The sequence below is a fragment of the Thunnus maccoyii genome, chromosome 21 (assembly GCF_910596095.1).
Source record: "Thunnus maccoyii chromosome 21, fThuMac1.1, whole genome shotgun sequence".
Classification (NCBI taxonomy): domain Eukaryota; kingdom Metazoa; phylum Chordata; class Actinopteri; order Scombriformes; family Scombridae; genus Thunnus; species Thunnus maccoyii.
This window is the reverse complement of record NC_056553.1, coordinates 7172521-7185579: the sequence shown is the minus strand read 5'-3', so window position 1 is coordinate 7185579 and position 13059 is coordinate 7172521. Positions and strand designations below refer to the sequence as shown.

Sequence of the window (13059 nt, the reverse complement as noted above, 5' to 3'; positions counted from 1 at the left end):
CAACCTTCATGTCTACAGTTGTGGTATAATGTCTGTTTCTTTCCTGTTTCAGCTTCATGAGTTACCTGATCATCATTATGAAACCCTCAAGTTCCTCTCAGCTCATCTAAAAACTGTCGCTGAAAACTCAGAGAAGAATAAGGCATGTGACTTAACGTTTTTTCTTTTAAACACACTTAGGTTTAGTTTATTTTGCAAATGTACAATTAAAACTTGGGTTTCTTGTGTGTTAGATGGAACCGAGGAACCTGGCCATCGTGTTTGGTCCCACTCTGGTGCGCACCACAGAGGACAACATGACCCATATGGTGACTCACATGCCAGACCAGTACAAGATAGTAGAGACCCTCATTCAAAATGTGAGTAACAGATTTTAAGTGTTCCCTTCATGGATTTTTTTTTTTTCAATTAAACCAAATTCTCACATGTAAAATACAAAACTTAATTTGTTTTGTTGTCTTTTTTAATTCCAGTATGACTGGTTTTTCACTGAAGATGGAAACGGAGATCCAGTGGTGGGTACAGGCATCACTGCCATAAGATTCTCTACTTCTGGTTCTCTCCTGTCTTAATATTTGACCTTAAAGACCCTCCAGACAGGTTTTAAGACATAAAAAATTAGTCTTGTCAGAATAATAGCTTGTGTCTTATATGGCTTTTCTACAAAAAAGTTGAATTACCTAGTTTAAAATTCTTAAAATTACATCTACTTCTTTTCCCTCACAGAAAAATCCAGAATCTATGAAACTGCAAATATTAAACACAATATTAAGAAGTCTACTCTCAGTGTACGTGCACTGGAGGTTTCAGGTTTTCACATTACACTTGTGTAAGTTGCGTATTGGACCCTGATTGTCTCCAAACTAGATGTGATGTCACAAATCATGCCTGTTGGTACACGCCTTAAACTCAGATTTACGGTGAGCGCAGAGAAACTTTCCGCAAATGAATGATTCACCGTGCATTACGAGCACAATCTGACAGCCTCCAATTGATATCTGACACATATTCTGACTAAGATGTTATTATCTGGCTCATCTAAAGGGCGCGACTCTGCAAATACATCATTCTGCACACTGAAGGTCAAAAATCCACGTGACGTTAAAATAAGTCAAAACACATTTTTGAGCTTTTCCAGGACAGTATGTTGTTTTTTTCAAGGTGTCAAAAGACGTTTGTAGACTTTAGCTCAGTATTAAATTCAAGAAAAGTCTACAAATAGAGATTAAAGTGTTCAAACAGCAGTCTCAGTGATTCTGTGTTATCATTGTGCTCCTCCAGACCGTGTCCCATGAGGAGAGCGCAGTGGAGTCTCAGCCTGTCCCCAACATCGACCACCTGCTCACCAACATCGGTCGCACAGGCACATCGCAGGGTGAAGTATCAGGTAACACGCTGCCTTTGGCAGACCGACTCTGTGGTGGGTTAACCTTTCTCTAACCTTTTCACTGCTGAGCACTGTGATCAAGGAGGGGCCGGCGTGTGTGAACTAGAAACAAATGTTGATGATAACGCTGCTTCTTCCCTAGGCCAAGCTTCCCCTTTTTGCTTCTTTGGCTGTTGCCATCAGATAGGAATGTCTATGGCTAACCATGACTCCAAACGCCTGTGTGGGTTTCAGTGGGCAATTTATCTGCATCCCCGAAACTTGAAGGGATGCAATAAATTGTGACGCTTCTTCATTTGCTTTAATAGATCTACCCTCCCTCGGTATTTGTTAATCTTTTAAACAGACTCTTACTAAACTTAGATGCCCCTTTTCCCTTTTTAACCATCCCTCTCTGCCACTTTAATACATCCTTTTGATCGAACTCTCCCCCTTTATCTTGCCTACTGTTGCACTAATACGTTCTTTCCCACGTCAGAAAATAGATGTTTTTACAGTGAAAGGCGACCTCTGATTCCTCTCTCTAGTGAGGCTCTGTCGGGTGTCCTAAAGGCTTTCCCAGCATTCACACATACTGATCTTGACACAGGCCAAGTGGGAGGAGTCTATCACACCGTGATGTCACTGATGGACTCTATAATGTCCGTGATGGACAGCTGGAACTGTAGGAAGAAGGAGGATTGTTGCCCCCAGTGTAGCTGCCTAGTCTGCAGGAACCCGCAGGTCTTTTAAGCGCAAGAAATGCCAAAGAGAAAGAAAGGAAAAACAAAAAAAAAGCATTAAAACAAAGAAAACCGTGACGAAAAGGGGAAGCGAAGCGGCTACACGGTACTGTACGGTGTCCGGTGTTGTGGGTTTTTCTATCAGAACATACCTTACGCAGGCCGGTGCTACTGTCTGAAAGGCTCTCCGCTGTCTCTCCTCACTGTCTCGCAAGCTTGCCAACAGGAGAGATAGCATGGTATGGTTTCTACGTCACCAGTCAGTGTGCACTTGCATATCGTGCCATCATCTGTATTGTAAGGGGTGTATAGGGGGGCTCGGCTATGTCACACAAAAACAAATTTTAGCTAGAAAAACGAAGGATGAGGAGGTGAGGACTGATTATAGTTTTTTTCTCTTTCTCATGTAGTGTCCTCTCTTTTCATATAGCTAGCCCCTCTGTGACTCCCCTGTCACTTCTCTTTTTGTTTTTTTTTGGTTTCCTCCATAGCCGCCTCTGTCATCACCGTGTCACTGTTGTCATGGCAACTCATGTCACCACATACCGCAACGTCGCCATTGCTTCGTCAGCTCAGCTGAGCAGCATCGTCAGAAAATAAAGAGCTCAATCTGTGGGGCTTGATATCAAACCTCAGTGCTTTTCTGGTGCAGACGGAAATGTCTTCAATCAGATAGTTCCTGATTTAAATTTTAAAGAAAGATGTTTCAGACGGTTTTATTTAAGAGTTTTTGTGTGACTGATTGTATGTCTTTGGTAACAAAACTGAGGCATCATACTGACAGTTGTATAAAAAAGATTAAAAACAGCCAATTCAGCCTTTTCTATTTTATATATAGATGTTACTACATTTGTATTGGTCATGTATAAATGAGAAAATACTTAACATTCTTACAAGTATTGTGTGTGTATCCAAAGCCTCCTTTGTTGGCCAAAAACTATTAAAAACACGTCAGTGAGTCACAACTTTACACTAGGTGACTTGTTCCTTCACCATGGAGATTAACGGTTACAGTAGTTGGTTTAGAAACGGCTCCAAAGAATAATAACAGTGATCACATTTTCATTCTCCGGAGAGTAGTTCTCTGTAAGGCTTGTTGTGCTACATAACACAACCTCTTGAATTAGCACTGAAGTTCTTTTTAGATTGTTTTTTGACATTTTTGCCTTTATTGGATAGTGGGCTGTGAAATGTCAGACAGGAAACAAGGGGAGAGAGAGATGGGTATGACATGCAACACAGGTCTCTAGCTGGAATCAAACCAGAGACGTTGCTCCAGTGTACTGAAATTGACAGTGTAGTACAAAGTTTGAGGTTGTGATATGTAGCAAGACTGAAAACATGATCACTGTTATTAGTCTTAAGAGCCATTTTTAAACAAACTAACGTGCCCAAAACACTTTGTGGTGAAGGAACATGTCACCCAGTGCAACGGTGTGACTCATTGACAGGTTTGTAATAGTTTTTGGGCCACAACAGAGGTCTACAGCACAGAGGAATAAGATATATCAGGATTTGGATGCACACACTTTACTCACTTGGCTCTGCATGAGATTTGTTGACAATAAGAAAATCCTAGAATATCAGCAGCCTTATCCATAAACAAAATCAGTCATCATTCTCGTTTTGCATGGCACACAACTCACTCTGTTGTTCCGTTGCTGTTAAACACATCTGTATGTTCATCGCCAAAGTTGCACTCAGTATCACTCTGTTGATAACATCTTCTGTGTCAAATAGCTTTTAAGAAACGATATCTCTGTGGGTTTAGTGACCACACAGTCTCTGTTTTTATTTTACTTGCACACAGGATGTTTTGGTTAGTGTCAGGGTTGGGAAAGAACGCTGCTTGTCATGATGTAGATGTGGACCTGAGTGTAACGTAGAGCTCATCTGTCCTTGTGTGTGCAGCATGGCCTGTCGTCTGCTCATGTGTACTGTATGTGTGTGTATCTCACATGTGTCGCCAGTCTCGTCTGCTCTGTGTTTTCACACTCTACATGATCCTCTTCATCAACGTGGTTCTCTTTTCCTTTTTTTCCTCCCCAATTCATTTTCCCGTGTCCTGCAGTAGATGTGCAGTTTTCAAATCATCTAACATGTCTTTCTGTTTTCTCTTTTACCTACAGATTCACCGACTAGTGACTCAGCTAAGTCAAAGGTGAGTGTGTGTGTGCCCAGTGTGAACCCTCTCAGGCCACTGCTAGTGTAGGATGACAGGAGGTAGGTGAAGCCTCCAGTCGAGATCAGCGTCCAATAGACTTATCGCAGCGCAAAGTTAAAAGGCAGTTTCACCCTAAAAACAAAATTAAACACATTCTTCATTTACCTCTAGTGGTGTCTACACTGTAAACTGTCAGATGGTTACATGTGTCCAGCTGTTGAGATGTCTGTTTCCACCCCAAAACAATGGAGGTGAATCGTGGTACTCACAGCTTTGATAAAGCACATTTAAGAATATGAGCAGCAATATCTCTTTCTAGAAACAATGTCCTGGGAAAGCCCTCTATACACTGTGTGATTTTAGGCTTTACCAGATGAAAGTTGACTGAATGATGAGACAAAATCTCAAGTTTTCAAACCAAAACAGTGATCCTGAATCGCCCAAAGATAACCTGATTGTCCGAGGAACAAATTCCCACAGTGATTGCTACCACAACCCACATCTCCATCAAAATTCAGCATGAAATGACACAGGATACACTGTCATAAACTTTTTTTGAAAAAACAGTGGTTTTTGCTGAACTTTCAAAACATGAGAGTGATGCAACAGAGACATGGCATCAATTTCCTTACCAATCCACTTTTTTTTTTTTCTTTTTATATCATAGTCATATAATTACACAATTCAACATAGCTTACACTGTTATTGCACAGTGTGTAGTTACTCCAAAATAACACACTAACCTCAGCGTAAACAGTGTTTATTGAAATTACTGCCCATAGAAGAAACTGTCCCTCTGAAAACTGTTGATTATCCAAACTAACAGTTATTTCTGGAAAGAGATGATTGTGTTTAATTGTAATTTAAGAAAGGGATTTTTTTATCATTGCTGTGAGTGTCACAAACAAAAAATCAACACCTGTTGTATTAAGGTGGAAGCAGAAATCTCCTAGATGAATAAAACTATCTGCATGGCTACGAAGCTCTGGAGTTAAATGAGACATTGTGTTGTTTTGTAATGTGGGTGAACTGAGGTTATGCTGTGAATAGTCTATGAGAACTGACCAGACGAAAACCTACTGTACGTCCAGTGAGCCACAGTCTTTCATGTCAAAAGGTCGCCTTTTAAAACGCTACAATCTGTCATGAAAGTCCCGCTTCGTGACACACTAAACTCAATACTTGTGGCTGAGAAGCTCGGGATTATACAGTCGCTTGTGATGAGATAAAGAGGAAAAAATAAATCCGAGTAAATCTCATCGCTGCACCGCTGCTATCTGGCTGCTTTTCCTCAGAGCTCCTCGGGGCTCCTGCAGGGGGTTGCATCAGTTCACGCTGTGCTGCTGCTTCTCTTGCTTCTGCTTTAAAGCTGGCATGGAATCAATAATGTGCTCCCTGTCAATGACGCCTCTTAATGTTCCTCTCTCTGTCCCATTTTTCTGGTTTGTGGCGCTTCACGGGAGCAGGTGGAGTACAGACTTAAGTTTTCAGACAGCGGTGAAGGGTTCTTTTTTCTCTGTGATGTGCCTCCTCTTGGTTCTCAGCTTCATAAATCCTCACTTTGGTTTTTTTTTTCTGCTCTCTCTCTTCCTGTCCCCTTCCTTTCTGCAGGGTTCCTGGGGCTCAGGGAAGGACCAGTGCAGCAGAGAGCTCCTGGTCTCCTCAATCTTTGCTGCAGCCAGCCGCAAAAGAAAGAAGTCAAAGGAGAAGCCGCAGCCTAGCAGTTCAGATGACGATCTGGATGCAGTTTTCCCCAAGAAGGAAATCCCTGGCCAGAAGCCGAACCACCACAGCCTCCAGACCGAGACGCAGAGCGAGACTCGCCCTAGCCCCAACACGAAACCCAACGCCAAGCAACAAGTACGGGCGGAGGAGAGGAAAGAGAACGGGAGAACTGTGGAGCTGACACCTAAAGCCAAGAGAGAGCATCGAAACTCCTCGTTCCTGAAGGAGAAGACTCCACCCAGACACCCCTCACCTTCCCCCTCCCCGTCCCCAAAAATCTCCGGCTCTCCCAACATCAGCTACCAAACAGTCGCCGGAGGGAAATCCTCCATGTCGGATCCCCCGTCCCAGCTGGATGAAAACACCTCCGACCTCGGGACCATGAGCTCCGGAGCGTCGGTGCAGCGGTCACGGCCGAAAAAGTGGACCGGAGGAACGTCCCCCGACCTGCCAGCGGGAGCGTGCACCGGGTTGGGAGCAGGTGCGGGAGCTTCGGCCGGCGCGGAGGTGAGCTCCATCACCTCGGACTACTCCACCACTTCTTCCATCACGTTCTTGACCGGAGCGGAGTCGAGTGCGCTCAGCCCGGAGCTGCAGGGTGGGGAGGAGGCGGACGACGAACGCAGCGAGCTCATCAGCGAAGGACGACCCATGGAGACAGACAGCGAGAACGACTTCCCGGTTTTCGCTCCGGGAGGCGGCAACAGCCAGTCCACGCCCTGCCCAGAGCAGAGTCAGGAAAAGACTGAAGTAAAAGGTGGAGCAGCCGAGGGGAGCACCACACCGAAACTGGAAGCACGGCGCCTTTTCCCCTCGCACAAAATGATCGAGTGCGACACCCTCTCCAGACGGTGGTCCCTAAGACAGAAAACCGACAGTGAATCATCGGTGGAAGGTGTTGCGGGCAGTGGAGAGCGCAGTGAGGGTAGGGCGGAGTCTTCCACGCGGCTGTCCCGAGTCCTGGAGGTGATGAAGAAGGGGCGGTCCACCAGCAGCCTCAGCTCGTCTTCACGCAGCGAGTCGGAGCGTCCCGAACCGGCCTGGCACCTTAAGATCACCGAGCGGCTCAAGTTCAGGTTACGCACGTCCGCCGACGACATGTTCACCCAGAAGACCCGCACTCCTGACGCTCGCGGCAAGAAGAAGAACATCCGGCGGAGGCACACCATGGGCGGCCAGAGAGACTTCGCAGAGCTGGCGGTCATCAACGACTGGAGGGAGCAGGGCGGAGTGGACCAGGCCGCCGAACTGTCGGCCCTGGACCGACTCAAGCCCAAATGCTCCTCTCAGGACTTATCCATCCGGGACTGGATCACCAGAGAGCGGTGCAGGGGCGGGGGCTCGGAGTCCAGCGTCGAGGTGGTCGCGCCCAAAGCCGTCCCCGAGGACGACAACACAGAAGCCCAGACGGACGTAGCTCCCGAAAGACCGCCTCCTCCCGCGTCTCCGGGCGCACAGCCGCTAACGGGGGAGCACGTTAACGGTAGCGGGCTGGCAAACAAAAGCAAAGCCTCCATCGGGGCAGCAGACGCGCACCCACACAAACTCTCTGGAGCACAAGTCGTCCGCTCACGGTTCTACCAGTATCTGTGAAACGGCAAGAGCGGTCTTGTCTAGTGTGTCTGCGAAAGAGGGGGAGGGGTTTAAAAAAAAAAAACATGAGAGAATGAATGCGTAATTGTACGAATGTGGGTATTTTAGCTAAGGTTACTGCACAATATTTTTTCTACAAAGTATACTTTATGTATCTACTGTACATACTGTGTATAGGCTCACAACATGATTGTTACTGGAATAATGCTGAAGAGATGTTTTATGTAATTCCACTGACTCGTTGGCCGTACTGGAACAGACACGGAAAGAACACGGGACTTCCTCCTTTAACGCAAGAATGTGACTTCGCTGTCGATATGTGACGATGTTAATAGGACAGACATGAACTCTGTGGAATGTTTTACAGCACTAATGAATTGACTATTACTGAAGAATCCGTTAGCGACTCTGCAGGAGGAAGCCTTTTTTTTTTTTTTTTTTTTTTTTTTAAGGAATCATTCAGTTCTTCCTATTATAAGCGGTATGAAGAATGTATAACTCTTTTCGTATTTGGACTAACACTAGTTGCTTGTGACAGTATCGTCATTTTCAAAATAATATGTATGTGTTTTGGGTTTTTTTTTTTGCCTGTACTTGAAGTATGTTGATATAATCGAGGGCTGCTTTCTGAGCTGGGTGCTGTGGGAAGTTTGTTTTTTGTTTTTGTTTTTTTTGTTTTTTTTTCACAGCACAGTCACAACAGCCAGATATTAGCTTGAGGGACTGGAGGATTATTATAGTTTTATCAAATAAAGACTGAAAAACATAATGAAATGCTGATACTAGAGTATGTAATGCTTGGTACAGTAGTTTTTATTTCCAAACTGTGTCCATTTATAGTCCAAAAAGTAAGTTTTTACATATGTGTGAATTGTTTTTATCTCAAAAAAAAAAGTGCCTCTTTTTTTTTTTTTTTTTTTTAAACTGTTTTTACCAACAGTTGTCAAGACAAGAAGGAAATTTAAAAAAAAAAATACATTTTTAGAAGAGCATAATCTCACAGGCATTCCAGAGATTTTTGTTTTGTTTTCCTTTCTGTTTTTTAGTTTCTCACCACGACATCAGCATTGAAATTTACATCAATGTCTGTGTTTCATTGTAGTTTTACTTCATTTTTACCCCCCCCCCCCCCCCCCCCCCCTCCCCACATCTGTATTTTTCAAGTGCAGTAAAATGCATGGGCGCTTAAAACCTGGGAGAAAAAAACTTTGTCTTTGAAACTGCATGAGACAACGTTTTCTGAACAGTGAACATCTCGCCTGTGTACAGCAGATCATGGGTGCAATGCCCTCCCTCAACAAACACTGGAAATAAATAATCTTTATTAGATTGTCGTGTCTGTTTGGTCTCATTGTTTTATATCACTAACAACCACTGGAAAGAATAATAGACATGGAAATGATTTATTCCTAATTAATGCCAAAATACAAAAGAATTTATTACATATCTTCCCCTTTTTACTAATAAAGCCACATTATAACAGTTAATCTGTAAATTTGCTACAGTAACTCAAATGAAAATGCAAATAAACTACAGATTAGAAAGCTGCAGTGGAATAAACATGTCTGAAATCTGACAGCTGCTTGTGACATACCATAATTTGACAGTTGTGGTATGACCTGGTGCTGAAGTAAACTTTGAATATTTTGAATTTAACATAACAGATCGTTACTTTTAACTAAGTATTTTTTACATTGTAGTATTGCTGCTTTTACTGGAGCACTAATTAACAAACTTATACATCAGTTAAGGTCTTGTAATATTCCTTCCTTGTGATTTAATAATACGCTGAGCTAGTGAACAACCTTAGATGGCAGAAGTTTAAACATCAATGACAAAAACTAATTACTGGTCTATAAAACAACACATTAACACTTACATACTGTTCAGGTCAAACTTGACCCTTTTTGTTTACATTTAAGAGCAATAAAAATATCCAAAACATAATTTGTTTAGCCTGAATTTTACAACCTTTCTCACACAGAAATATGCAAAAATGGAAATATTTCAACTTTTCTTGTGCAGCTGATACATGAAGAGAGTTTTACAGGTTAAACTGGACTTGTATTTATTCAAAACTTAAAATTCAGTTTTCTTGTTTTAAGTAATATACAACCATAATTTTGAATGATTTTTCCTCCATAAACAAATAGTGTAAAACATAAAGAGTACTCTCTCTGAACTCTCTGACTAATTATGAGGGGATACTGTGAAGAGAACAGTATGTAAGAATTAAACATTTAATGAATAATATTAGCTACAGACAGATGACAAATTAAAGGAAAAACTGGTCCAGGTTTCTGAATGCTTGACCCCTACAGTGAGGGGATCTGTTATGCTTTGGGGGGAATTTTACTGGCATGATTTGGATCCACTTGTCCCCTTAGAGGGAAGAGTCACTGCAAATCAATACAAAGTTGTTCTGAGTGATCACAGGATGAAACATTTCTATCCTGATGGGAGTGGTCTCTTCCAGGATGACAACGCCCCCATCCACAGGGCACGAGGGGTCACTGAACAGTTTGATTAGGATGAAGATGATGTGAATCATATGCTGTGACCTTCACAGTCACCAGATCTCAACCCAACTGAACACCTATGAGAGATTCAGGACTAACGTGTTAGACACTATTTCAAAAAGATATTCCCTCATTTCTTAAATTGCTCTAAAAGTACAAAAAGTATCATAAGTAATGAGATTACAGCCACAACAACACGTTTTCACTGATTTACAGAGAAAATCCTCCTTTGATTCGGCTGCAGCCTCACTAATCTTTTACATTCTTTCACCAGACTCCATACAAATATTTCACCTTCTTTAGAGTTCACTGTAAATATATTCATGTCATGATACGCAGAGATTTCAATCACCAGCAAATCCAGTGAAATGACCGAGGTTTGGAATAGTCTGGAGAAGGTTTGGAATAGTTTTGGAGAATGTTTTTGATAGTTTGGAGAAGATTAGGATACTTTCAGAGAATGTTTTTGATGTTGAAGGTTTGGAATAGTTTTGGAGCATGTTTTTGATCATTTGGAGAAGATCAGGATAGTAAGATATTTTTGGAGAATGTTTTTGATAGCTTGGAGTAGATTAGGTTAGTAGGATATTTTTTGAGAAGATTAGGAGAGTTTTAGAGAATTTTTTTGATAGTTTGGAGAAGGTTTGGAATAGTTTTGAAGAATGTTTTTGATAGTTTGGGGAAGATTAGGATAGTTATAGAGAATGTTTTTGATTGTGTGTTGAAGGTTTGGAATAGTTTTGGAGTTTCACAGTGTAGCAGTGTCGACATCTCCACGGTGGTATAAGGAAACAGTTTGACCTTTGACCCGAACATTCAAACACTTTTCTGGAGTTTTTAAAGTAAGTCCATGTTTTAAAAAAAAAAAAATCATACAAAAGTAATGTTTGTTTTTGCCTGAAGACAACTTCAGATCAGAAGATTATTATTATGATTATTATGATGATGATTATTATTATTAATTATTGAACACTGTAGCTGAGAGGAGATAAACATGAACCATCAGTGCAATAATAAAGTTTATTATAATACATAATAAAAGTAAAATTCGTGAACAAATCATTCAGTCATACTGTTTACTTACAGTTATCGGTTATGTGTGTAGTCTGACCGTGAATTCTCGTATTGCAAGATTACAGATAAATGTAATATGTTGTTTATAGAATCTTAATTGTACATATTGTGATCCAGATGTTTATAAAAGTGTAACCTCACAACTGAAGGTCCTCAGACAATAAAGTGAAGGCAGCCAGTTAAATAGCCTGTTTGCTCTGTGAGGTCACCTGAGGGTCAAACATGTTATATATCCTCACATAACCAGAATAGGTTTGGTTATTGTGTGCATATTGCATACTAAACATTAATATTGTCATTATTTTAATTGACTATTATTACTATTTCCATGTGAAAGCAATTAATATACAATTATTTGATTAAGGATTTTGTGTAAGAAATGTCATTGTAAAACAAAAGAATCTCAATATGAGCCCCCTGGACGTATTATAGATCGATAGATAGATCATAATTGTAATTAAAACTAAATAAAAATGTAATATATATTTAATATCCATAATATATTCAAGAATTAATATCATTATTCTTAAAACATAGAGCTTTCCTCAATTAATATTGAGCCACATCATCCAATAAAGCACTCCAAAATGTGTGTGTGTGTGTGTGTGTGTTTGTGTGTGTGTGTGTGTGTGTGTGTGTGTGTGTGTGTGGGAATGTGCACATGATGACAATTTGGCTAATGAGCTGCCTCGTGCTGTCGGAGTGACGTAACGTGAACGAGTTCCCAACCTGTATTTTGACTGCAGAGCTCGAGACTCGCAGCCAGTTTCTTTCTACAGCTGCAGGACAGAGTGAAGACGTCTTCCGCCTGACATCTGTACACACCTGAGGTAGGTGTTTGGAGTGAAGGTTGATGGGAATTATACTAAACTGCATAGTTTGGGGGTAAATGTTGTTTTAGTTTTAGTTTTATTGCTATATGGTATTTAAATGATACTGTTTTTAAGGAGATTGACGTGTTGGGTTTATCCTCTGTGATCCTACATTTGTATTTTTATTATATAACATTTTATAATATTTCAACTACAGCTTTCTCCTTGTCATTATGCTGAAATCTCGTGACAAATAACAAATCTATGAAGGCTAATGTTTGTTTTGTTATTATACAATAATGTAAAGAAGCCTACTGACATGTGAGTTCAGGTGCAGTGTGTTATGTGAAACCTGAAGAACAAGTGTGGCGACATGTGATGTTGTGTGAAGAGACAATAAGAGGATGAAGCTGTGCTTAACCACTGACAGATAGAAATTCTTCTGGCATGTGTTTCCACTATTATCTTGTTTTGTAAAACCGTTTACGCCCAGTCGAGCACTTTACATTTCTCTGGGTAACAATAGAAGATAAAATGTAAATGCTTTCAGGTATGTAGATGGAGAACATCAGCACCCACTATGGACTTAAGTTAGATAAGAATGATGTGAACTTTATGGTTTAACCCTCCAAAGTGAACAAACACACTCCATAGTCAGGCCTGTTCACACACAGTTATATTTTACATTTGGAAGAAAAAGGTAATATTTTGTCATCCTGTTATCTGAAATCAAACATGAATAAAAATCCAAATAATCCAATTATGACCCTTTTGAAAATGTAATAAAATACCTATAAATATCAATAACCCTACCAAAATGTAATGTAATGTAAATGTACAATCCTTAATTTGGTTCCAGCAAAAAGCGCATGAATAAATCTCAAACTTAAACCCAAAATCTCCAGAAAATCTTCACAATGCAAAACATTTTATAAGAATCCCCTTGTGTCTGAAGACATAAATAAATATATGAGTAAATAAAAATCATCTGCTTGTAATAATCAATTGTATCTGATATAATTGGAGCATTTTTCTCCCACAAAAAAGTCCAATAGTGTTGTGA

The 13059-nt window shown here is 40.9% G+C and overlaps 1 protein-coding gene across 4 annotated transcripts in view; it reads left to right on the top strand.

Moving 5' to 3' along the window:
• LOC121888077 (rho GTPase-activating protein 21) overlaps nucleotides 1-8918 on the top strand; it is an 87027-nt gene extending 78109 nt beyond the window's left edge. For all 4 annotated transcript variants that reach the window (XM_042399357.1, XM_042399358.1, XM_042399356.1 and 1 more), the window contains 6 exons: nucleotides 53-142; nucleotides 234-359; nucleotides 474-515; nucleotides 1282-1387; nucleotides 4239-4270; nucleotides 5885-8918. In XM_042399357.1, the coding sequence (XP_042255291.1) occupies nucleotides 53-142; nucleotides 234-359; nucleotides 474-515; nucleotides 1282-1387; nucleotides 4239-4270; nucleotides 5885-7591 (2103 nt within the window). In that variant the 3' untranslated portion in view covers nucleotides 7592-8918. The remainder of the gene's footprint in view (nucleotides 1-52; nucleotides 143-233; nucleotides 360-473; nucleotides 516-1281; nucleotides 1388-4238; nucleotides 4271-5884) is intronic.
• The last annotated feature ends 4141 nt before the right edge of the window (nucleotides 8919-13059 follow it).